We start from the raw sequence: 27,261 nt of genomic DNA, 5'->3' as shown, positions 1-27,261 counted from the left end.
GGGAAGGAGCCACTTCCTAGCTCACTCACATCTTTATTGGCAGGATTAGTTCCTTGCAGTTCGTTGCACTGGAGGCCTCAGACCCTCACTGACTGTTGGCTGGCGGTGGCCCTCAGTTTCTTGTCATGTGGACCTCTCCCTAGGACATTTCACAACATGATAGATGGTTTCATCCGAGGGAGCAATTGAGAAGGCAAGAGAGAGTGCCATCAAGGGGGAAGTCATCTATCACTTTTGCTTTATTCTATTAGATAGAAGCAAGTCACCCAATTTAGCCCACACCCAAGAGGCTGGGATCACTGGGAGCCATTTTAGAAGTAGTCTACCTCACAGCCCCTGCCTTCCAGAACTCACAATATAGCTGAGAAATCATTGTATAAGTACCTGAAAAAGACTAAGGTAGGCTGGCACAATGACTAGCAATCAACGCAGCTGTATGTTACCCTACAATTAAGCAGCATATTCCTCTCAGAATGCATGCAACACATTTTAGATTGTTGCACATGTTTAGTGTATTCTGCTATGTATCCATGGAAGTTGCTCTCCTCCCCTCCACTCCCAAATAATTGCTATAATAATGTAAAAGTTCTTGTTTAAAAACACTTACTAAAAAAGCTGTGCTACTCCCTTTATACAGTGTATGGATGGATGAGTAGAAAAATGGGAACAAACCTTAAATGAAAAGTAGGGTGGGATGGGGGTGTGTGATTTGGGTGTTCTTTTTTATTTTTATTTTTTATTCTGATTCTGATTCTTTCTGGTGTAAGGAAAATGTTCAAAAATAGATTGGGATCTAAAACAACTAATAGCAATGCATTGTGGGTTTATGACATATGCATAAACAAATGTATGACAAAAATAGCACAAGGATTATAAGGGAAGAAATGGAAGTATACTATTGTACAATTATTACATTAAATGGGAAATTGTATAATATTGAGTCTAAGTAGACTGTGATAAGCTAAGGATGCACATTTTAATCCTCAGATTGATTCACTTTTTAAAAATGCAAGGATGTATAGTTCAAAAGCCAATACAGGAAATAAAATAGAATACTATAAAAATATTCAATTTATCCAAATTTCAATTCTCCCACTTATGCCCTGTGTGACTTTCTGCAAATTATTTCAACATCCTTTAACTTTAGTTTATCTAGCATCCATTAAATGTATTTAATAACATTAATTTCATTAAGTTGTGATAATAAGTCAGGTTTTAAGTTCCTTGAGAGAAGGGACCATATCTTGTTAATTTTTTCCTTTTTGTTGTTGTTGTTTTCTATTTTTTTTCTTGTAAATTTTTATATTGCCTGTATCATGCCCAGTTCTTGGCACATGTATTTTTGAATTTACTCATACTTTCTTGTACCCTGTCTTGTAAACTGAGTGCCTAGAATATATATACTATGAAATATAATATAAAATATTTAAAAAAATAGATTGGGGTGATGAATGTACAACTATAAGATGGTACTGTGAACAGTTGATTGTACACCATGGATGACTGTATGGTATGTGAATACATCTCAATAAAACTGAATTTAAAAAAAAAAAAAGCTGTGCTATATGGTTGTCCAATAGCCCTCATTCTTTTTTATATAGCAGCTGTTCCGGTTTGCTAATACTGCCTTTTTGCAAAACACCAGAAATGGATAGGCTTTATAAAGGGGGTTTATTTGGTTACAAAGTTACAGTCTTAAGGCCATAAAGTGTTCAAGACAAGGCGTCAACAATCGGGTATCTTCACTGGAGGATGGCCAACGGCATCCGGAAAACCTGTTAGCTGGGAAGGCACATGGCTGGCACATGTTCCAGAGTTCTGGTTTCAAAATGGATTTCTCCCAAGATGTTCCTCTCTAGGCTGCAGCTCCTCAGAAATGTCACTCGTAGTTGCTCTTGGTGTGTTTGTCCTCTCTTAGCTTCTCTGGAGTTTGCTTTCAAAGGCCTTCTCCAAAATGCTTCTGCAAGCTGCAGCACCTCTCTCAACTCCTGTGCATTCTTCAAAGTGTCCCTCTTGGCTGTAGCAAGCTTGCCCCTTCTGTCTGAGCTTATATAGTGCTCTAGTAAACTAATCAAGGCCCATGCAGAATGGGCGGGGCCACACCTCCATGGAAATTATCTAATCAGAGTGGGTAGCATCTCCATAGAAACACTCAAAGAATTACAATCTAATCAACACATACATCTGCCCACACAAGATTACCTCAAAAGATTACAAGATTACACTAAAACTAGCAGAGCAGCTAACTGTAAAGTACTATGTCTGTGTTTATTTCCCACCCTGTGGTCAAATCTCAGTCCAAATATCTCTCTTCATTAAAGTAGGAGAGACTTTTATCACGGTGTGAAGTATGTATATAAACACAGAGACTAAAGTTTTCCAGCCCATCAATGGTGTTTACCTCCTGCTAGCAGAAAACTCAAAATAGAAAGTCTCTTACTTTAACCTCTCTGAAAATTACTCGGCAACTTAATGATTATCACACGGCTTACATAATTAATCGTAGTAAACACATACAATTAACGTATATATGGGCTTACTTTACACACGCTGGAACAGACTCCTTGGCCATTCTGTGCAGTTCCACCCCGAACCAGAGATGGCAGTAGTTGCCTTTCCGCGCTCGGGTTTTCCACCCTGCTTCCGTCTTTATCGGAACCAACCAAGTCTGCATAAAAAGGGGGGAACTAGTCATAGAGACTGCTGGAGCCGGGCTCGCTTTCTTAACAGACTGCGCCCCTCTATAATGAATTACTTTAAAGTACCCCAGAGCATGTAAACTCCAACGCGTTGTATTACTGGGAAACTCCCGAAGCTGGCTCTTGCTAGGCTTGGCATTTTTTCCTTCTCCCCGTCCTCGCGAAGAAAGGTGCGGTCCGTCTTGCGCAGGCTGGACTCGGAAGTCGCCCTAGAGCTGCGCGGGCTCGGTTCGTCTTTCGCTGGGAAAGTCCTTGCTGTACCGGCGTCTTGGGGCTCGCAGTTTCCTAGTCCTGGGGCCTCCACTGGCCCATGGGTCTCCATGGCGACGGGCAAGGGCCAGGCCCGGTGGCGGGCAGCCGGAGCGGGTCCGCGGCTCTTCTGGGGCTACTGCGGAGCCGCCGCTGTGTTCGCCTTTGTGGCGGTCATGTTCACCCTCACGCTGCCCCCCTCGGTGCTGGGGGGAGACTCGGGTAAAGTACTCTCAGGGTCGTATCTCTTGTCCCCCACCCCTTGTCCTGGGGTAGAGAAGGACTGCTTTTCACCCCCAAACTCTTCATGAAGAGGGCTTTGTTCCCCTTCTCAGTAGGTCTGGTCGTCTCGGGTTCTCCATCCACCCGCCCGTGCCCGGCGCAGAGTTTTGCGTTCCAGAACTAACTTGTGTTTTCACTTTTGTTAATTCTGGTTTTTTTAGTTCTCAGGCTTTCGAGATGGGATTTGTTGGTTTCGCCTGATGGGACTTGATCTATCCACTTCCTCAGATCGTTTTTCTGGTCCTGAGTTGTTGCTTTCCATTCCTTTAGTCCACCAGTGTTACTTACCGAGTCCTTATAGTGTTACAGAAAAAGGACTACAACAGTGATGAACAAGTCTCAAGGAGGGTATTCTACTGTGGGGAGAGACAATTCACAAATCTCTGAATAAACAACTGCATATTAAGTGATGATCAATTTTGGAGACAGGGAAATCTGGTTGAGAGGGGGGGTGGGTAGTGGGTCCTTCAAAATGGATGGTCAAGAAAGCCCTCTGAGGAGGTGTATTTCAGTTGAAACCTGAATAACAAGAAAGAACAGGCCATGCAGAATATTTGGGGGAGAACACTTAAAAGACTGGAAGCCAGGTGAGGCTTAAAGCAAGATGCTTCTCTTAAAAGCATGACTTATGGGTTATTTTAAATTATATGCTTAATTGTTCAAAAGATCGAGGTTTTATTTTGCTGCCAAATTAGTGGCTATCCAATAATATTAATGGACAGTAATTTTGTCAGACTGGTGTTGTAACTTAAGGTAGTGAATCTATAAATTGGAGAAACTAAATGTATTATCTTTTGCTGTATAGCACGTTACCCCCCAAATTAGCCATTTGAAACAAACGTTTATTATCTGACAGTGTTCGAGGGTCAGCCTTGCTGGGTCGTCTGGTTCGGGAACTTTCACGAGATGGCTGTCAAGGTGTGAGCCAGAGCTGCAAACATCTCAAGGCTTGATGTGGGAAGGATCTCCCTCAAGGTCACTCCTGTGACTGTTAGCTGGAGATGTCACTTCTTTTCCATGCAGGCCTCTCCTTAGGAGAGCTAACTTCTCTCAGAGTGAGAGAGATCTGGCAACTAAGTCTTGATGCAACTCTCCAAAGTAATAGCTGGTGGTTTCTGCCTTATTTTATTTCTTTAAGTCAGTAAGTCCAGTCCACACTCAGAGGGAGGGGATTGCATAATGTCATGTGAGGACTTGGGGGTCCTTGGGGGCCATCTTCGAGACTACCTACCATGTTAAGAACCCTTGATGTTTCATTTTCAAGTCGTTGGTTTTCTTCTTTCTTTCAGGTCCTGTTGGACAAAAAGGGGTAGTGCTTTATTAGCATAGCAGGGGATGGAGTTACTGGTGTTTCCAAGGTTTATATTAAGCAATAGAAATAACTTTATAGTTGTGAGAGTTCTGACATTGGGGGGAGTTATTCAGACATCAGATTGACAGCTACTTATCACAGGTATTTGAGTGTGATACATGGGGGTGGGATGAATAATAATAGTTAACATTTATTGAGCACAGTGTGCCCTACACTCTTCTAAGTGCTTTACATGGATTGTCTTATTTAATTCTCCCAGCTACCCTATGAGGTAGGTACTATTATTTTCCTCCTTTTATAGATGAGAAAACAGACTAAGCTATGTCCAGAGTCACACTGCTAGTAAGTAGGCAGTCAGGGAAAGAACCCAAGTAAATTGACTTAGAACATGCTTTCTTAACCTCTACTCTTTGTCAAAGAATTTCGTGAAATTCTTTGTCAAATCCGCCATCACGTATGTAGTGATATTTAAAGTCTATTTAAAATCTAAGATTGTTACCTTGTCTCTTTTAAAACTGTGTTTTATTTTTTCCAGAAGAAGAAAGTTATGTATTTACCTTGAGTTACCAAACTTTTTAGGTGTCCTAATTTGTTTAATTTGATGCTAAATACGTGGTTGCTTCTAAAATATTTTTATGTTCATTTTTGGGAATGGTAAATAAACTTTCCAAATATATGCCATTATGGAAAATTTGTGTAATCTTGTCTGATAGTTTTAAATGTTAAATGTACTGTTCTTTAATATTTGTGTTTATGAAATATATTTTCTATCAATAAACAGAACCCATTACAAAACCAATATAAAGCATGCATTCTTCTTCCTGATAAGTCTTAATTTTTTCTCCGTAAAGCCATCACATTTTGCATCTTGCCAAACTTATTTTTTATAACACTTGACATATTTGATTTACTTAGGAGGGGCCAGGAATACCCAAGCTATTTTAGGGGAAGGGTGGAAATCTAGGTTTCATTCTATTTGTTGTTCTTGGGAAAAATAAAGTAGCTTATGTATATTTGTATATATTACATATTTGAAAGATACTGTCTTTAGCAGACTTGATAAGAGTACATAATAGTATACTTAATATAGAAAAGTATATTCTGAAAGAGGCTAGCTTTTGTAAAGGTTAAGCATCTGCTGACAGCTCTGTGCTCTCCACCCATTTGTGTCCCAGAGGAAGCACACATGTACTTCAGAATTTCTGGGGAGCTTGGGCCCCACTGCCAGAGGGTCTGATTGGATTAGGTAGGTTTTGGGTGTGGTCAAGGATTCTTTGTTTTTAAAAAGCACAAAGGTGATTCTGATGCAGGTAGCTGTAGAACTGAGGAAAGCCTAGTGTAAAGGTTTGAGAGAAAGCAAGGACCCAGGAAGTTTTTAGTTTTTTTTGTTTTTTGTTTTTTTTTTTTTACTGTTTTTTTTTTTCCTCTTTTCTCATCACATTAAATTTTGAGAATCGTATTAACATTTGGCTCTTTATTAAGCGTACATTTACAGGCTCTGAAAGCATCTCTTCTATCTAGATTTTTGTTTAACTTTTGATAATAGATGATGGAGGATTGTTACATTCCAGATTTACCTCCCTACTAATAGAACTCCAACAAAGAATAATGGCATATTGACTCTTTAATGGTAAAAAGAAATTAGAGAAAATGCTCTTTTTTTTCTGTTAGATATTACACATTTTGATTCTAAAAAGAGGAGAATGAATAGTGACCTTGAAATCTTGAACTTCTATAAACATCATAGCACCTACAAAAATACAAGAGAAAAAAATTGATTAGAATAGTTTGAAACTGAAGACATTTTATAAGCTCTAACCCATCCTGGAGTGAAACTATAAAAATCGTATCCTGGACAGTAGTTACAAAGGGGAACAGTCCTTTCTGTAAACATTTTTATACCATTAACAGTTTCTTTAAAAAGAAGTATTTATGATAAAAACATTACATTTAGTTTTCAAAGTGCTCCTGATCTCCAGATAGCTTAAAAGAGGTCCTTAAGTATAATTGACTTAGATGAGCAGCAGCTGTCTTTGGGTACAGGTACACTTAGGAGCTTAGAAGCAGTCATTCACCTGAGATAGGATGTCTGAGTAGCAAGGATGATGACAGTGTGATAGGTCTTTTTGTCAACCCTTATGTGCCTGGCTTGAATTGGGTTCTTTGTGTGTGCCTAGAGGAAGGAGAGGTGATGGTGTCTCTCGACAGGAGTCTAAACTGAATAGGATAATAGTTTTAACTTAGTGGGAGACACAGAAATGAAAACAACCAGAATATAAGGCTATCTCAATAAGTGCCAAATAGGGAGGGAGGCTCTGACAGGATTCTATGGAGAAGGAGGAAGTGATTAACTCTTTCGGGGCTGGGGGAAGTAGGGGGTGTGTGAGGGAAGGTGTCACTACCAGGTGGCAATTTAACTAGGCTTTGAAGGTTTGGGGAAGGAATACCAGGGGAAAATATTCCGGGGTGAGGAAATGAGTGATAAGAGGTGCAAAAGAGGAGGGGTGAGCATGGGATATAACACTAGCAAAGGGACCTCAAAGCCATAGAGGGCTTGACTGTCATGCTGAGGAATCTGGACAGCAGAGTAGCCATCAAGAAATTTAGACTAGGGATATGAGCCAGCCTTTTTTTGTAGGTGGAGGATGGGAAGGTTGGGGAATGAGTGATTTCAGTATGAAGACAAATTGAGGCAGAACAAGTCTATTACTGTACTCCAGGCCCAGGAGGGTAAAACTAATTTTTAGCTGGGACAATACAAAATAAGCATATTGATATATCATATCTATTGAAGGATAGGAAATGGACATTGATATATTTCTTAATAGGTAATAGTAACTTTCAATAAATCATTCATCAATTAATATTGATGGATTTCCTATTCAATTGTACACTTTACAAAAACAGTCCCTGGGTTCTGGATACTTAAAATATTGCTTAACAAGTAGGCATTGAATTACTGTATCATAATTTTAAAAATAATTACTCATGGTTACTCATGGTAAGGAACTAAAAAGGAGGACTATGTTAATATAATAAGTGAATGGTTGAAAAAATGTATTATCTCAAGATACCCAATGTAGTTAATATAGAGAATGTATCCAAATGCCTGTGGTAGGATGGCATGGCACATTTTATGGAGTACACAAACCACATGTCTGCACATTTTATGTATCATGAAGTTGTGTCTATGGACAGTTTTGTGCTAAATTCTTGAATGCTGCAGCATATCACAGTAACGCTCTACAGCAGTAAGTATACATTTGCAAGTGAATACAACTCTTTCAGGAGGGAAAATATTTAAGTATTTTTTAAAAACCTAAATTCACCTATATTTCCACTGACCAAATTTTAAAAACTACCAAAGATAGGTTGTTCAAAAGACCCAAGGGAGAAAATACTCTTGGACTAGTTCATGCTGTTAAATCTCTACAGATTTATGGTTTTATCCAGTCAAATTAATGCAAAACCCCAATGCAAGCATTTGGATTTTGAAAACTTTGGAGGAATGTCATTTTCTAACAGTAATTATTGGTTTTACATTATTTTTTCACAGGGGAACTGATCACAGCCGCATATGAGCTTGGAGTAAGTATTAGTTTTATTGTTTAATCAGTGCTCTCATTAACAGTTTTAGGAATTAAGACAGTTTAATTAAGCATGGAATAAAGTGGATTAATTTATTTTCAAACCCCAGTTTTTACTCACTAGTACAGTATGTGACAATTTAAGTTTTAAATCCAATTAAACTAAATTATAAAGTAAAGCCTTTACTATATATACAGTAGCTGACTTATTATCACCCCAAATTTTGTATAAGCTATGGAGAATAAAATAAATCGGGTTAACAGTTTTAATAAGTTTATTATTTAATAAACTTTATTATGGTGCACGATCCCTTTAGGCAGGACCTTAGGATTGTCAGCATGGTGGTAATCCGATAGCAGTGTGGTCTTTTGACTTTCTAACCAGTACAGTATTTTGGAGCCTGCTTTTTTTTTCCAGTAGCCTTTTAAGGGGCCCTAATGTACTGTGAACTCAAGAACAAAATGCTTAAATACAATGAAATATGTCATCCTTTCTCTAGGTGATGCACTGTGTGATAGATGGCTGCCAAATCCACTAAAGAAAATTTTTATTTGTATTGGCCCAAGAGGATTACAATAGAAAACCACCATTCAAACATTTAGTCATTGGTGCTTAATCTTTATCTGCTTAAAAAAAAAAAAAGGTTACTTTTCAGTTAAAACCAGTGTGACTCGTCCTTTACTAGATAAAACCTTCTAACTGTTGCTAATTTTTCTGTAGGTTGCCCATCCTCCTGGCTATCCTCTCTTCACCCTGGTGGCTAAACTAGCAATTGTTCTGTTTCCTTTTGGTTCAGTTGCCTACCGAGTCAATCTTCTTTGTGGTTTATTTGGAGCAGTAGCTGCATCATTACTTTTTTTCACCGTTTTCAGGTAAAGTAGTTGATAAGTTAAAATTAATTTTGAGTAATTGGGAATGTTGCTTTCTTATGGCCCAAGTACATTTTTTGAAGAAAAAAAAAATCTTTTGTGGCTTAAATGATTTTCCTAACTCATGTCATTTCACTTTCTCAAATTTACAATAATTTCATATACATTTGTCCCCACAAATGATTGCACAGTTGGTTCCGCTTCATACAATGGAGTGAAGGTGTCACCAGTTCATTATCACAGTTTTCTGGTTAGGCAGAACTAATGAAGTTTGTCATTTTATGAAGATACAGATGGGCCAATTAAATTTGACAATATGAAATTCATCTTTTCATAAATGGTAAATATCATTTAATTACTTATAGTATTGCTGATGGGCTACTGCCTATAAGGTCCAGTGCTGATACCTAATTATATTATATTCTAAATATGAACATGTGTATTTTTTTAATGAGGCTACTAACTGAGGAAATCAATTTGGGATGTGGTTTCAGTAAGGCTTCACTTTGTTTCATTATATTTCTAATGAAGGTAGGCAAATTAGACCCCATTTTATTGATGGAAAGCTTTCTTAGTTTGGAAGCCTACCTTACTTTTTAAAAATTGGTCATTAGTTTAGGATATTTGTAAATTCAGTTGTCTAATGTTTCTGTTCCTTTATTCTTAACCCAGTCTAACCCATGTCTGAGGGCATTATAGTGAAAAATACAAATTCTGCAGAGGGAAAAACCAAATCAAAACACTTCTTCCAAAAACAGATTGCAGATTTTATTTTTTAAAAAATAGTTTGTGTGTAAATATCTTATAATTTGAAAATAAATGATTTCAAACCATTTCTGGGACTAATATTTTTGTGATAGGTCTTACTATTGCCCTCTACTTAAATTCTTTCTAAATTTTCTTTTTATTATTTATGGAAAGGTAATTATAACTCTAAAATTTACTTTCAAATCTCTTGGTTGAAAGCTTTCAACAAATACTATAATTGCTGGTCATTTACTAAATTTTTATCAATATTATTTAACTCGTATCTGTTTCAGTCTTATAGGTTTTCAGTAATAGCCAAATCTTTACTGAAGTGTAAGATGTTTGAAATTACATCTCTGTTTGATCAGTGTTCTGAACACTTTCTTTTCCTAAGTGGTTAGAATAATTTTTAATAGAATTGTTCCCTCTGAGTCTTTTATAATTAGGAGTCTGTCAGTATTTACACTGAGAAAAAAACTGATATTTTTTATTCTTAAACATCAAGGTTGAAATTTAGAACTTAACTGTTCAATACTGAATGCATGAATTATTAATTTTCAAAAGATATTTTAAGACAAAAACATTTTAAGGAAACCAATATTTGTTTTGTTTCTGTAGTTTATCTCTATTTTGGAAAATCCTTTATATAACATAGACACATATTTTAAATGCTATGTAGATATAAATAGCTCTTATGCAAATAAAGTGATTAGTTTTCTAAAACCTTTCCATGATTTTCAGCATAATAATTGTTGATGCCATTCCACATGAGAACCACTGTAAAAATCATATAGAAAAATCTTTATCTTTACAGAATTCAAATGACTTTGGACAATAATTTTCTTTTGAATTGTCCATATTTTTAGAATAGTTTTTATTAATTATTATGCTTGATTGTAATAGGTTTTAGATTAGTGCACTAGCCTATATCTTAATGATGTGCTCAAATGTTTTAAATTGAAATTCTTAATAAAACTAAACTGGATATATGAGTGGTTTTACTTTGGAAGTGAAAAGTTGCTTTCACTCAGAAAAGAAATCTAACGATGTTATCTCCCACATACATTTTAATATGAAAATACTTCATTATTTTGAATACAAATAATTGACAAGGTACACGTCCTTTGGGAACAACCTAGTTCAAGTGGCAAATCTGTTTTGTCAAACAATAGACACCCTTCAGAAAGAAGCAAGCCATCTCTATGGTAATAAGACTAACAGTAGCCTATTGATTGAGTAGAAGAAGACATTATACAATGTCAGCTGGCTTGTTACAATTTCATTTGTTGTATGACCTGAACTTAACCTCTAAAACCTTTCTTCTGTGAACATAAACCCAACAGCAGGATGCAGTTTTTGTACAGCCCATTACAGTGACAGCTTCTTTTCAGTCCCAGTGTACAGTAAATGTATTCCTTTACAGGTTGACTCCTTTATCATAACTTGTTTAGGAGACATTTCACTACTTTATTTATTTATAGACCAAATCATAAATTCATTTTGTTGTTGAATATTGAAGGGTTTTGATCCAGGAAATAGTTTTATTCCCTCTTATTTCCCCCCCCCCCCAATTACTTAAGAGAACATTACTGTACATGTGGGATTAGTGCTGACTGGTGTGCAGTAAATTAATTCTTTTAACAGGTTTAAGTTTTTTTCAGGTAATTGTTCACATAGCATTCACTATATTTAGCTCTTGGGGTGGACATAAAGACCTTCTGTACCTTTTAAACAAAGATTGTATTTCAAAAGCAAATTTCTGTTTAAATGTGTTGATGTAAAAAGCTCCATTTTTTTCAGTAAACATGACTTAGATTGAAAGGACAATTTATTCGTTGTTTCCAATTACTATGTAATTTCTGCTTTTTTTGCATCTTTCTCTTGCTTTTAAAAGCCGTAAGATGTCATTAACACTGCATTTTTTTGTCAGTCTTTCCTAATGGTTGGCAAGAACTCATTTTTATTTGCTTTGCTCTAATGTAGAAGGCATAAGAGGAAAACAGCACATAGAAAGCTATATGTGTCACTGTAGTTTATTGAATTAAAAATAGTATGATTGTGGCAATTGTTTTTCTATGTATTTATGTATGGTTCCCTTCCGGGAAATTTTTAAGCATATGTTTTTAGGGGAATTTAATCTAATACATTTCGTTTATATGAAATAGCATTTATTTTATTAATGTGTACATCTGTGTATTTAAGATTATGTAATACAGTTAGTGATTTCTAGGACCTGAGATTTTCTCCTGTAAGCCTACTGAAGTAATTGATTTTTAAACTTGATAGCATGATATTTAAGATATTCTTTCTATTTGAAATGTACAAATCCTAATAATATAAAATAAGTTGTAGGTAATGTAAATCGCTAATAGGAACACTATTTACCACTGCCTAATGCCTGAATTTCAAAATTATTTTCTAAGAAACACTAAATTAGCTCACTAAATTTATATACTGAATAAAGTAGAGAACTAAAATCTCTGTCATTAAACATCTACATGTTTACATTTCATATGTTCTGGTGTCACTAAATGATAGAGTGGAGGATGGTGATAGCATTGTATAAAAATTCTCTACCACAGGGAAGATTGAAATTGCTGATGATCTCAGATGAGGTCGTATCGTGTATCATTTATTTTGGTAGTTACAGGATAGGGAATATGTCCTCAATAGGTATGGGAGTCAAGATATCCTTTCAAACTATTATGGGCCAAATGCAACTACAGAAGCATTCATTCAGTACTGTTCGTTGAGCACTCCTGTGAATTGAAAGTAAAACTGTTTTAGTTTTTATCATCAAAATTCAGTGTTCATTTTAAAGAAAGTAAGACTTCAAGTCATTAACCACTAAAGAAGCTGTTTTTCAATTTTTTAAACAAGCTGTTTCAAGAAATTTGCATAAAAAACTTTCTAAAACACAACATCATGCAGTAGGAGACAGAGGTCTTAATGTCAAGCAGGTAACCTAAAATACATGAATATTTATAATAATTAAAGGTATATTGAAATTGCCTGCTCATTACAAGGAACTTATGATCAATTTCAGTTATATTTAAATATCTTCTGATGGTTTTTTGCCAGTATTTTATTTATGGGATTTCATGTTTTTTATGTTATATACTTTTAAACATTATGTTGCTGCTGAAAATTTTTTTGATTAAACTTTTGGAAAAGTAACACCTGATTCGGAATACTGTGTCTCCTATTCTTGCAACTTCAGCTAAGATTCTATTCAATAAAGAATAGAAAATTAAAATGCCATACCTTAGAGAATGCAGAATCTCCTTCTTAAGAGACATTTGGATTTTCTAGCTCAAAGCGTATTTTAGATTATTGCCATAGAGAATAATGTGAAGCTCTTCCTAATTTCAGAAGTAACTATTCATAGGTAACAAATAGTCACTAAGTTTTTGTAGTTGAAGAAGAATGGAAAGTACTGGAGCATTAATTTCCATTGAGGAGAATATCTGTCTTGATCCCTGGTTAATTGATCATATATTTCTCTCGAACTCGTATTAAAATTGCATTGACTCAGACTGGTTAAGCATATTAAGAGCTCGCTTCGTTTACATTTTCTTATAAGTAGAAGGACATATTAGGCTCTAATAGCTTCACTTCATTTGGAAGGGAAAAAGCAGGGCAAAAACTCTTTTTTAAGACTGTAGAGTCTTTTCTGACAGCTAGTCAGAGTTAGAATTAGTTCAATGAAATGTTAATAATGCACTGCCTGGCCTAATCCCTTTGATATCACCAGGTATCCTCCTGTTCATGGGTTAATTGCTTTAAAAGCGAAGGCAATATTCTGAGCGGTGGGCTGCTTCACCTTTTCACAGCTGTTACCATTGAGTGACAACTAAATCCCATGTGTAAGATGAGGAAGAGCTCAATCTCCAATTGGGAGAAAATTTATGTAAACCACAATCCCTTCAGAATGTGCGGAAGTCATAGACTTTCTTGATTTACTCTGCTTTTCCCAGAAAGCTCTATTGTTCACTTTCCTAAGTCCCATCAACCCTTTGTAGCAGAATATCACAGCGGCAGCAGATAGCTTGAAATATATAAATGCTATCATAGCTCTGATTAATAGCAGTGCTTATGAGTCAAGTCTGATAACAGTGCAGCTCTCCACTCAATTTCAGATACTGCTAATGGAATCTGTCTTCTCCAATTGTAATATGAGAAGGCCTAATTTGCCATGGAGCTTGGAGCTGTCACCAGTAGGGGATTGTGGGGTCAGATGGGAGCTGCCAGGTTTTTGCCCTGCAGCTTGTATCTCTCACTTTGAATAGAGCAGCCCCCTGCCTGCCAGTTAGCTGATAGGCCGCCGTGGGGTTTATGCTGCCATATACAATAGGAGAGGGCTGCATAGGCTGACTTTATAATTGTGAAGCTAGCTCATATTTCCACAGCTACTGTGCTGCATAATTTCTAATAAGTGGTTTTAACAAATGTCAGATTATGAAAAGTTTCCTCAATTACAAAAACTTATAAAACATTTAAATTGCTAAATCTGTTTCCTGCCGAGATTTTGCCACTGGAACTAGTCATCAGTTATGATGGTCATAATAATAAATGCATATATTTCTTAAAATTACAGGTCATAATTCAGATAGATTTGCTGCTTTTCAAAGTCATAAAAATAGAAAACAATCTTAATGACTTGAAAAATTAAAGTATACTTCATAACTTTGCATGAGACTATTTAATACTAAATCTCTAGGTTGGTATTGCTGTGGAAGTAGTTTAATAAACTCATTACATAGATTTTTGTTATTTAGATGTTTTGAGTTTACTTCATATACTTTTGGTATCATAATGTTTAAAAAATTATGCAACATCTAAGTTTCAGTTAAAACTTAGTATGATAACATGGCTTGATAAATACCTTTGAGAATAATTTGCTGGGATATACTTTTAACCAATTTCAGTTTTGCTGCTGAGTGCAAAATATACTATCAACATTGAGTAACTAGCTAATTTTGAGATCTTGAGTATTTTTAAACATTTGAAACAAAATAGACCAATGTCTGTAATTCAGGAGTTATTTTAAACTAGGCTTTGCCTCAGTTAGATACTGCTTTTCATTGTGCAAGTTATTACATGGAAATGTAATAAAATGTAAAATAAATGATGACATGTCCTATAAATCCAAGTTCAGTGTTTTTCTTTTAGATATTCAGGTATAGGTTGATGGGAGATAATAAACAGAATTGTTCTAAACCTTGAATAGTTTTATCATTCATTTGTTAATGCATGAATTTTAAATCTAATGGAAATTGTATGATTACATTTTATTTATGGAAACTTCATAATCTTATTGCCTCCATTTCAGTTGTGCTTTTTTCCTTTTTGAAGGCTTTTAAATTTTTTCCTAATTTTATTTAGTGGTTTTAGATCAGGAATAATACTTTGTACTTTTCATTTTAGTGTACTGGTAGTTAATATTTATGTAGCTGAAAATTCAGGGTAAAAAAGTACTCCTTTTGATTGAACCTGGTGAAACAGAACTAACCTTGGTGGGATTTTATTTGAAGTGAGAATGAATTTTTATAAACTGTGGACAAAGTAGCTTATTTGCAAATTCATTAAAGGTAGAAATGTTTTAAATATTTTTGGGTATGGTGGTGGTAGTTTCAGAGATATAACTTTAATATACCATGCCCTAAATTATCAATTTGCTTTAAGTAGGTCTGAACTTAAAATGAAAAGATTTAAATCCTACTGCTCTCTAAATGGCCACTGACTGTAATTTGCCCACAGAGTTCCTGGCACATATTAGATGCTCAGTACATATTGGTGGAAAGAATATTGAATCAAGTGGCACTGATCAGACGGGTTCAGTAGTGCACCTTTCAGTAGCTTAGCTCTCTAGTGTGACCATCCTCTGGATAGATTGAAGATATATATATATGCATCATTTTCATAAGCAAAACCCAGAAAGATAAGAACTTGAGAGGATGGGAGTGGTAGATTTGCCATTGATTGCACTTTGTTTTACGATACTTCTTCCTTCTAATCTATTTCACTTCTTTAGTCATTGATGTAAGTTGACATGCAGAGTGATTTACTTCATAGTGATGCTTAGATGCTGCATATCAAGTTCCACTTACTTCAAGTAGGAGTTCTCGATGTAGATGGAGAATAGTTCACCCACCATGTTGAGTTTTTTGCCTGCAGGTAACACTGAAGACAAATACATTCATGAATTTTATGAGGCACGTCAAATGTGTGTTCTGAAAGAATTTCAGGATTCTGTTATTTGCCTCTTGATTGAGGGTTAGACAAGCATGTGACTACACATGAAAATCAAATACCATGTAGTGGAAAGAAAAATATACCTTATCAATAGCAAACCTGTGTCAGTGGTATAAATTGTAACCTCCTGATTTATCCATTGTGTCAACAGATGGATAGTATTCCATCAATGAGCAAACTGTATAATTAGTACCTTTTTTAGGAATCTTGTTTAGGCCTCATGGATTTTGTGGATAAAAAAGGAAACAGTTATGTTTTAACCACAGAATTCCGATATTCACATTTGTTAGGATTTCCTTAATAGTACCATATCTTCCTTATCTCATGGAGATTGCTGTTATGCTGTTCGGGTGAAATTTTAAACACTAGACCACCCTTCCCATGCTATCTATCATGCTCTTAGTATGACTTTCCTCATTGATTGACCACTGTGCTCTCCTGGAATGTGAACTCTATGATTTTAGTGTTAACCAAAGTAAAAAGCAATTAGGAAGATTTATTTACTCCAAAATAAATTTTATCTATATAATATAAACTGTATTTATATAAATAAAACATACTATAATAACTTTTGCACTATTTGATGTTTTGACCTATAGCATTGCTTTCCTATATTAGCATGAGACTTTGAGAATTGAGTATATCTCTCTAACACTGTAAAAACTTAATCGTGATGATTGGTATTGATTGGCATGTGACTATCTTTCACAATACAATGGTTGTATTATTAAAATTATAATAATGGTGTTTGAAGTCCAGTGTATGAACTTTTCTTCATATGACCTATTAAGAGTGTATCTTTTTATAGTGCAGGTTAGATTCTGAAAATATGGATTTTATTTGAAAGAAAAATTCTCCTTTGACCTTTCTGTATGAGGCATTTATGAGAATTAGATTAAGAATAGAAAACCCCTTTTATTATAACATATCTAAATCATCAAAAGGTGTTCTTCAGTTAAAATGGGAAATAGTTTATAGACTATTTTGCAATAGATTATGAGTTCTGGTGAAAAGAGTTCTCATTTTATTCATAACTTCATTTGAATTTATCTTTTTCTCCAGTTTGCTGTTAATTTTTGTTGAAATGGATTCATCAATTTCAGTAGAAAAATCTGTTTTTTAATTTTAAGAGCTTATTTTAAGATGCCACTTTAGCATGTTAAGTATAATTAAAATAAATTTAACTCCTTAGTTGCTTTCTAAAAGAATAATAATTGCTTAAGCCTAGTTATTCAAAAGAAATAAATAAAATGAAATTGGAAAGTAGGACTCCTGAAGTGCCAACTAAAAACACAATGGTGGTTTTAATTGTTATTTTTATTTGAAAAAAAAAACATCAGATTTAGTGTATGGGTAGGTTACAATTGTTTTTTTTGTCTTATTTTTGGGGTATTTATCTCTACTTCTCATCTGTACATTAGACTTTGTAGATGATACAAGACAGTTTCTTTATGGGTTCAGAACAACAATTTCATTTAAAATTGCTGCTTAAATAATGTCACATTGGACATTCCTTCCATGTATTTTTTAAAGATTATTCCAGAAATTTGGGCCACCAACTCATTTAACAGTATTACAAGCAGTAAGATTTAGAAATAGTGTTTCATTCTACTTATATAATTTAACTCTGACCCCAGAAGCCTAAATATATGTGGTAGCCTTTTTTTTTTTTTTATTAAATTCAGTTTTATTGAAATAGATTCACACACCATACAATCATCCATGGTATACAATCCACTGTCCACAGTATGATAACATAGTTATGCGTTCATCACCACAATCTATCTCTGAACATTTTCCTTACATCAGAAGGAACCAGAACAAGAATAAAAAATAAAAGTGAAAAAAGAACACCCAAATCATCCCCCCATCCCACCCCATTTGTCCTTTAGTTTTTATCCCCATTTTTCTACTCATCCATACACTAGATAAAGGGAGTGTGATCCACAAGGTCTTCACAATCACACTGTCACCCCTTGTAATCTACATTATTATATAATTGTCTTCAGGAGTCCAGACTGCTGGGTTGGAGTTTGGTAGTTTCAGGTATTTACTTCTAGCTATTCCAATACATTAAAACCTAAGAGGTGTTATCTATATAGTGCATAAGAATGTCCACCAGAGTGACCTCTCGACTCCATTTGAAATCTCTCAGCCACTGAAACTATTTCGTCTCATTTTGCATCCCCCTTTTGGTCAAGAAGATACTCTCAGTCCCATGATGCCGGGTCCACATTCATCCCCGGAAGTCATATTCTGCATTGCCAGGGAGATTTACACCCCTGGGAGTCAGGTCCCACGTAGAGGGGAGGGCAGCGAGTTCACCTGTCGAGATGGCTCAGTTAGAGAGAGAGAGGGCCACATCTGAGCAACAAAGAGGTACTCGGGGGGAGACTCTTAGGCACCATTACATGCAAGTTTAGACTCTCCTTTGTGGTAATGAGCTTCATAAGGGCAAGTCCCATGCTCGAGGGCTCAGCACATCAAACCGCCAGTCCCAATGTTTGTGACAACATCAACACCAGTCCAGGTGAGGATGTCCAACACATCCGCACCTTCCCCCAGATCCTCGGGGCTGGGGAGGGGGAGGCTGTAAATATATGTTTTATTATCTGCCCAAATTACTCCGGGATGTGTCACTAGTTCACTCCAGTCTATACTAACCTATGTGGTAGCCTTTTTTTTTTTTTTTTTTTTATTTTTATTTTTTTTAATCATCATTTTATTGAGATATATTCACATACCACGCAGTCATACAAAACAAATTGTACTTTCGATTGTTTACAGTACCATTACATAGTTGTACATTCATCACCTAAATCAATCCCTGACACCTTCATTAGCACACACACAAAAATAACAAGAATAATAATTAGAGTGAAAAAGAGCAATTGAAGTAAAAAAGAACACTAGGTACCTTTGTCTGTTTGTTTGCTTCCCCTACTTTTCTACACATCCATCCATAAACTAGACAAAGTGGAGTTTGGTCCTTATGGCATTCCCAATCCCACTGTCACCCCTCATAAGCTACATTTTTATACAACTGTCTTCGAGATTCATGGGTTCTGGGTTGTAGTTTAATAGTTTCAGGTATCCACCACCAGCTACCCCAATTCTTTAGAACCTAAAAAAGGTTGTCTAAAGTGTGCGTAAGAGTGCCCACCAGAGTGATCTCTCGGCTCGTTTTGGAATCTCTCTGCCACTGAAGCTTATTTCATTTCCTTTCACATCCCCCTTTTGGTCAAGAAGATGTTCTCCATCCCACGATGCCGGGTCTACATTCCTCCCCGGGAGTCATATTCCACGTTGCCAGGGAGATTCACTTCCCTGGGTGTCTGATCCCACGTAGGGGGGAGGGCAGTGATTTCACCTTTCAAGTTGGCTTAGCCAGAGAGAGAGGGCCACATCTGAGCAACAAAGAGGCATTCAGGAGGAGACTCTTAGGCACAAATACAGGGAGGCCTAGCCTCTCCTTTGCAGCAACCGTCTTCCCAAGGGTAAAACTTATGGTAGAGGGCTCAACCCATCAAATGTGGTAGCCTTTTAAGGGGAAAAAATTGTAGAATGAATTAGTGTTCTGATTAGAGTTATTCCCCAGAAGAGAATACAACTAGTTTGTCTAAATCATTACTGGGGCGCCCTTCGTTGAGAAGGATCGTAATTGGCCAGTTTCATAAGATGGCAGTGGCCCCAGAGATCAAGAAGGACAGTAGATTCATTGAAGGCTGCAGGAATTCTGTAGACTCGTAGGAAAATATTTTTCTTTTTAACTCATAAACAAACAGGTAATAAAAGTGCTTGCTTACTCTCCTTTCTTTCTTAACAAGCTCAAGACTAAATTTGCCTTCAGAAACATTCTATCAAATATTCTAATATTCTGCAAATATCTATGTTTGCAGCATCACTTAGGAAAGCCTTCTGTAAATTGAGTGTTTTTTTCTAACTCAAATACACAGTGGCTTACTGATACTGTCAGAAGTTTCACTGATATTGAATTTAATAAGACATAAGATGGAAACTTTGAGTTATTTAGTTTGAAATTTCTCAAAAGGTTGAGAAAATGTAAGGGACTTAATTTACACATCATTATGTGAAAGGCAATATAAATGTGTGGATAAACAAAATGTGGTGTAGACGTGCAATGGAATATTATTCAGCAATCAAAAGGAAAGAAGTTCTGATATATGTTACAAATTGATAAACCTTGAAACTAGTATGCTAAGTGAAATAAGCGAGACACAAAAGGACAAATATTGTATGATTCCACTTATGTGAAGTATTTCCAATAGGCAAATTCATAGAGATAGAAAGTAGATTAGAGGTTACCAGGGGTGGGAGGAGAGAGGAATAGAGATTTATTACTTAATGGATATAGAGTTTCTGTTTAGGAATAGAAAATGGTTTATAGTTGCGCAACATTGTGAAAGTATTTAATACCACTGAATCATACACTAAAAAATGGTTAAAATGGCCAATTTTATATTTTATATATATTACCACAATAATTTAAAAAAAAAAAGTCAAGTGTACCTGAACTAAAAAATGTATGTAAGTGGAAAAATATTTAGTTTTCAAAAAAAGCAAATAGCTTTTCTGGGAACATGTCATATATATAAAGTGGAATATACTTTTAATTAAATGAATACATTAATATGACATGGCTTCTAGTGTTATCAGTAGCCCAAAAATAATTGTACTGGCCTTGTAATACATTATATAGAAGTTTTAAAATTCCTCAAATCTAGTTTCCTTATTATGTTTTGATTAGGTTAAAATTTTAAATTCCTATTTCAAGGTCGACTTTTTTTTAGATATATTAGAGAAATCTGTCTATCCAGTGCCTGTTTAATACAGCATGGTAAGTAAAGGATGGTAGAGATACATACAGAGGATTGTGAGAACCTAGAGATTTGACAACTACCCTACTCTTAGCGTAAGTAGTTTGGGGTAAACTTCTTGGAAAAGGTGATGGCTATGCTGAGTTGTAAATAAGTAGGAGTTAGCCAAATGAAAGCAAAACAGTGTTCCAGAGGTGAGAAACAGCATGTGAGTATAGGAACTTAAAAGTCATTAGCATTGCTGGAACATGAAGTTTGAGGTGGGTCATGTCGAGAAATGAAGGGTCCCTTCTATCTCGATGAGGAACTTGGAATATGTTTTATAATTAAAGGGAGTCATTAAAGGGTTGAAGGCAGAAATTTGCAAGATCGGCTGTGTTTTAGCTCCTTCACTGGTGGCAGTGGTAGCGCAGGACTAGAGGCAGACAGCTTATAGTACTATTGCATTGGTTTGAGCCTGAGGTGGTGATAATAGCTGAAATAGGGCAGTTGTGTTGGATGGAAAAAAGAAAATGAGTTAAAAAAATGTTTATGAAGTAAAATTAGTAGGATGTGGTACATCATTCGAGAGAGAGAAAAGAAGCTTTGACAATGATTCTCAGGTCTCTTAACTTAGAAAACTAGGTAGATAATGAAAATCACTAAGATAGAGAAGATGGGAGTAGGAATTATTTTCGGGAGATGAGAAATTAATTTTGCACATGTTGACATTGGTGTTCCATGGGACATTGGAGTTGGACTGGCCTCAGTGGGGAGTACAAACAGTCAGTTGGGCTTAAGTCTGAAACCGAGGGAGAGGACAGTGTTGGAGACAGATTTGTTTTTTTGTGTGTGGTTGGCAGTTGAAATCAAGATAGTAGGTAAAGCCACCAAGTTAGCTGATGTAGAATGAGAAGAACCATTGCCTGAGAATGGAATCTTGGGTAATACCAGCTTTAAAGGAATTAATGGAAGAAGAGGAGCCATTCAAAGAAAATACAGAAGGAAGATTCAGAGCCATATAAGTAAAACCAGAGGAAGGAGAGGACCCAGATGTCAACTCAACAGATTGTGGGGTGGGAGGGGGAGTGATCACCAACAGTTATCAACACAACAGAGAGGTCCAGAAAGCCCATTGTATTTGGCAGTTAGATGGTCATTGGAGGGCTTCAATGAGAGCAATTTCAGTGGGGTGCTAGAGCAGAACAGCTGGTAGAGACTGCAGATATGGAAAGTGTGAGGCTGATGCTGAGCCTAGCCATAACTCTGCAACTTGTCTTCATCATCCTTGACATCAGCTTGCCTTTTAGTCATTTATCTCTGTCTCATTAAGGTGAAATGAAGCATGATTAGCTGATGCTCAGATAGTGACTTGCAGAATATAATAAGACTGCTGTCCTACAGAGACAGTGAATAGAAGACCTTTCTCCAAAGTCTCCAAAAAATCATCTTTATAGTTGCTGACATCGTCCTTTGACTTTTCAGCGCAAATCACACACCGAACTTGCCGTTACTGTCAGGGTGGCTCTCATGTCCTTGTGAACACATATGTGATGTCTTGGCACTGAGCTACATACCTGTACTCTCACATTGCACTCAGCCTGTGGGCCTATTAACGCATGGTATACCAATCACTCCTTGGCTTTCAGGATAAATATTTAGTTGTGATTAAAATCTTGTGATTTTTGAGTCCGGCTTTATTAGTCTCTTCCATCATTAGCTGCTCTCAACAGTAGAATCTAGTCTTGCTTTACTGGCCTGTTCCCTCTCTAACAATCTGATGTCCCCTTCTTTGGCTTCCTATTCCTTGGCTTGATTTTAGCTTCCAGTTCTCATTTCCTTGAACCCTTTGCTCATCCTTTTTATCTTCTCTATCAGCCCCCTACTGACTTTACAGCTCTTTCCCTATCCAGTCTAAGCCTCATGATTCATTTCTTTAATTTCCTTTCCCTCTTGCCCTTATGCCCCACCTACCTTGCAAAGCCCCTAACCTCAACTCCATCCAGCTTCTCAAGGCCTGGCTCAGGCTGCTGCAGACTGCTGATGCCCCTCCATATCCAACGTTGCCAGAGTCTCCAAGCTCAGGTGAACGTTTATTGCTGCCCACAAATGCTGTGTGGATCCTTCTCCAGCTCGCTGAGTTTTCCCACAACAGATGTTTCAGATCGTCTCTACTTTTCTTAATACACTAGTTGGTTTATGTTACCTGGTCAGCAAATGTTGCTTGATTCTGAATCTTAGCAAGCATAAAGCAGACTTTTAAAGGCAGTCTGTTAAAACTTGCATTTTAAGGCACATTCACCATTTGACTTATAAAAGACTGTTGGAATTTATACAGGCTTAGCCTGTATAGATTATTTTGTCAATATAAACAGTAAAACAATGGGGCCTCCAAAAATATTTCATATTCTACATATTCCATGCATGGATACACACATAACCCTCTGCTCCTAGCCAGACTACTCTCTGTTCTTATTTTCCACAAGGCTAAGGGAACTTTAGCATTTATATTCAGAATTTCTTCACAGTTTCTCTTGAAAACATAATAGAAATAATAAAAAGGGAAGGCAGTATGCTTCAGTCAGGGTTCATGGTTGCAAGCAGTTGACTCTGGCTGTGTTTAGGAGAAAAGGACAGTATTAAAATGATGTTGGGGAGCTTGTGGAATCTCTGTGAGGGCCAGATTACCAAGCTCGAGCCTAAAACATCATCCAGAGTCCTATCACAGGTGTGTTCTAGGGAAGCGGCCACTTATTGCCCTGTCTGGGTACCAGACACCGCAGCTGAATTTTGGGCATTACCACTGAAAGTGCTGCCATCGTTATCTCGGAAAACAAGGCAAAGATCTCACTGGCCATGTCTGAACAGATTGTGTTCCTGTCCCTGCTTCTTTGCCTCACTAGACTACAATTCAAAGAATGGAGCAGGTGCTTCTGACAGGCAGAGCCTGAGTCATGCCAACACTCTTGGTGCAAGGGAGACTGGAAAAGTGAATATCTTATATTTTCAGCATGTATAATGGGAGGGGGCTATGCCTCCTAAGCATAGGAAGAGGTTTTAGATGTTGAGCAGAACAACAACAAGAAAAAATCAAAAGGTCTGTTACCTTGGGGTTCATTTTAAATTCCTATAGACTTAGTTTGATTTCTAAGCAAGCTCATTTGATGCTGAAAAGGCCAAGATTATAGGTTTGATTTCCATTACTGGTTTTTAATGTTAGTTACCTTTTCTTCCATAACCTTACCCAGCAGTCTCACAAATTATTTCCCTGATACTGAGGAAAATCAGGTAAAAGAGTATATGGATTCAGTCATTGCAAAGCTTTCCTGACCTTTGGGAAAAAAAAATCAGATTATAGACCTTCCTGATGTAAGATTAGTCTTCAACAAATTGCTAATGTATGTAACTATCTATAATAGTTTAAGGTGACTGGATAAAATTTATCACTGAAGTTGATTTTATCTACTCTCTTCAATTTTTAAAACCCTGTGAAATATTAGAAAAGGCAGTTAGCATAGTTCATAATTCCAGTAATTAATGCCAGCATTTCAAACGCTAGGATGTCTTCCTGAGCTTAATAACGTGTTAAAAATCATTGTAGATTAGTGAGTCTTGAGTTTTCTTCCTGAGGATTCATACATATCAGGACTTTCTCAGTTCTCTTTAATAAACTGTTTTGTGGTTTTAAACTTTAACTAATTGCCCTTTCAAAAAAGTAGGGTAAAACCAGGCTCAAGAGTTTTGGATACAGTTCAAGCTGGTAGCATGTTATTTTGATAAAACATAGAAATAAATACAAATTGCCCCTCTGCTCCTGCCTGCTCGCCAGACAGCCGCTTCTTTTTGTGCAGTGCCAGCCGCATCTCTGAGACATGATGGTGAAGGTCGGAATAAACGAATTTGGCCGTATTGGGCACTTGGTCACCAGGGCTCCTGTAATCTCCAGCAGAGTGCAGGTTGTGGCCATCGATGACCCTTTCATTGACCTCAACTACATGGTCCACATGTTCCAGTATGATTCCACCCATGACAAATTCAAAGGCACTGTCAAGGCTGAGAATGGGAAGCTTGTCATCAGTGGGAATCCAATTACTGTTTTCCAGGAGCGCGATCCCACCAGCATCAAATGGGGTGATGCTGGTGCTGAATATGTTGTGGAGTCCACTGGTGTCTTCACAACCATGGAGAAGGTTGGGGCTCACTTGAAGGGTGGCACCAAGAGAGTCATCATCTCTGCCCCTTTGGCCAATGCCCCCATGTTTGTGATGGGCGTGAACCATGAAAAGTATGACAACTCCCTCAAGATCTTCAGCAGTGCTTCCTGTACCACCAGTGCTTGCCTGGCACCCCTGGCCAAGGTCATCCATGACAACTTTGGCATCGTGGAGGAACTCATGACCACCGTCCACGCCATCACTGCCACCCAGAAGACTGTGGATGGCCCCTCTGGGAAACTGTGACATGACGGCTGTGGGGCTGCCCAGAACATCATCCCTGCATCTACCGGCACTGCCAAGGTGGTGGGTAAGGTCATCCCGGAGCTAAATGGGAAGATCACTGGCATGGCCTTCTATGTCCCCACCCCCAATGTGTCTGTCTTGGATCTGACTTGCTGGCTGGAGAAAGTGGCCAAATACAATGGCATCAAGAAGGTGGTGAAGCAGGCATCAGAGGGCCCCCTGAAGGGCATCCTGGGCTACACTGAAGACCAGGTTGTCTCCTGCAACTTGAACAGTGACTCTCACTCTTCCACTTTTGATGCTGGGGCTGGCATTGCCCTCAACAACCACTTTGTCAAGCCCATTTCCTGGTATGGCAATGAATTTGGCTACAGCAACAGGGTGGTGAACCTTATAGTCTACATGGCCTCCAAGGAGTAAGAGGCCCTGGGCCACCAGCCCCAGCGACAGCATGAGAGGAGGAGAGGCCATTAGCTGCTGGGGAGTCCTGGCCCCAAATTGATCCCCTGACACCAAGCATCGCCCGTCCTCCACAGCTTCCATCCCAGACCCACTGAGGAAGGGGAGGGGTTGAGAACCCTACTCTGTCATGTACCATCAATAAAGTACACCCAGCCAAAAAAAAAAAAAAAAGAAAGAAACACAAGTCTGATAATTCAAGTAACTTTTATACTATTCTACTCTTCACCCCAGGAGGCACATATTTAGCTAAATAAAAATGCTATTTATCATTAATCTAGAGTAAATTTTTATTGGACATTAAAAATTAAAATAACCATCTTTTAGCCCATAATGTAGTGGCACTAAGTATTTAGATTAACAGTTTGAATCCTGGATCTCCACTTACTCACCATAGGACTTGGGAAAAAAATTAGTTGACATCTCTGGGCTTCAATTTCTTCATTTTTTTTAAAAAAAAAGAGATAAATAACACCTACTCATTGGGTTACTGTGAAAATTAAATGAATTAATATAAGGAAAGCTCTTAGAACAATACGTGACACCTGACAAAAAGTTCAATAAATGTTAGCAATTAATTTATCTGAAGAATTTATTGGTCTGTTTTTTTAATTTTTTATTTTGACATAATTTCAGACATATAGAAAAGTCACAACAGTATCCCACTGTGTGTATACCCTTCGCCCTATTTCCCCAAATATTAATATTAATATTTTACATGTTGTATCTTTGACTATGTATATATATGTATATTGTTTTGTTTTGTTTTTAACCATTTGAGAATAAGTTCCAGACATGATGCCCTTTTATCCTTAAATACTTCATAGTGTGTTTCTTGAAGAGTGTCTTACATATCCACAGTACAATTATCAAGGTCAGCAAATTATTATTGATACGACTAATCTGCAGACCTGATTCAGATTTTGCCAGTTGTTCCAATAATGTCCTTTATACAAAAGAAAATCCCAGACCATGCATTTCATTCTGTTGTCATATCCCTTCAGTCTCCTTTAATCTGGAACACATCGTCAGGTTTTTGTTTGTTTGTTTGTTGTTTGACTTTCAAGACATTGACGTTTTTGATGAATGGAGGCCTGTTATTTTGTACAATATCCCTTAATTTTGGTTTGTCTGATGTTTCCTCAGATTCAGGTCATACGTTTTTGGCAGGAATATCATAGAAATGATGCCATAGACTTTTCATTGCAAGAGATCAAAAAGCACATCATGATGTCTGTCCATTACTGGTGCTATTAACTTTAGTCACATGGACAAGATTGTGCCAAGGTTTTGCCACTGTAAATTTACCATTTTTCCCTTTGTAATTAATCTGCTTATAGGGAGATACTTTGAGACTATATATATCCTGTATTCCACGAACTTTCACCCACTAGTTTTGGTACTCATTGATTATTATTGTTATATTGTTGGCAATTGGTGATTTCTAATTTCACCATTTCTTCTACAGTTATTATTTGATTTTCTCCTGAAAGGAAGCACTATCCCTTCTCTCTGTTTATTCAC

The 27,261-nt window shown here is 36.9% G+C and overlaps 1 protein-coding gene and 1 pseudogene across 1 annotated transcript in view; both read left to right on the top strand.

Moving 5' to 3' along the window:
* The first annotated feature begins 2,914 nt into the window (after positions 1-2,914).
* Positions 2,915-27,261, top strand: part of TMEM260 (transmembrane protein 260) — a 65,071-nt gene continuing 40,724 nt past the window's right edge. Inside the window, exons 1-3 of the mRNA XM_037832641.1 lie at positions 2,915-3,170; positions 8,099-8,130; positions 8,851-9,002. Of these exons, the coding sequence (XP_037688569.1) occupies positions 3,020-3,170; positions 8,099-8,130; positions 8,851-9,002 (335 nt within the window). The 5' untranslated portion in view covers positions 2,915-3,019. The remainder of the gene's footprint in view (positions 3,171-8,098; positions 8,131-8,850; positions 9,003-27,261) is intronic.
* LOC119531425 lies at positions 23,853-26,193 on the top strand (annotated as a pseudogene).

This window comes from Choloepus didactylus, chromosome 4, assembly GCF_015220235.1.
Source record: "Choloepus didactylus isolate mChoDid1 chromosome 4, mChoDid1.pri, whole genome shotgun sequence".
Taxonomy (NCBI): Eukaryota; Metazoa; Chordata; class Mammalia; order Pilosa; family Megalonychidae; genus Choloepus; species Choloepus didactylus.
Note: the sequence above shows the minus strand (reverse complement) of the source record. Positions and strands in the feature narration are given on the sequence as shown.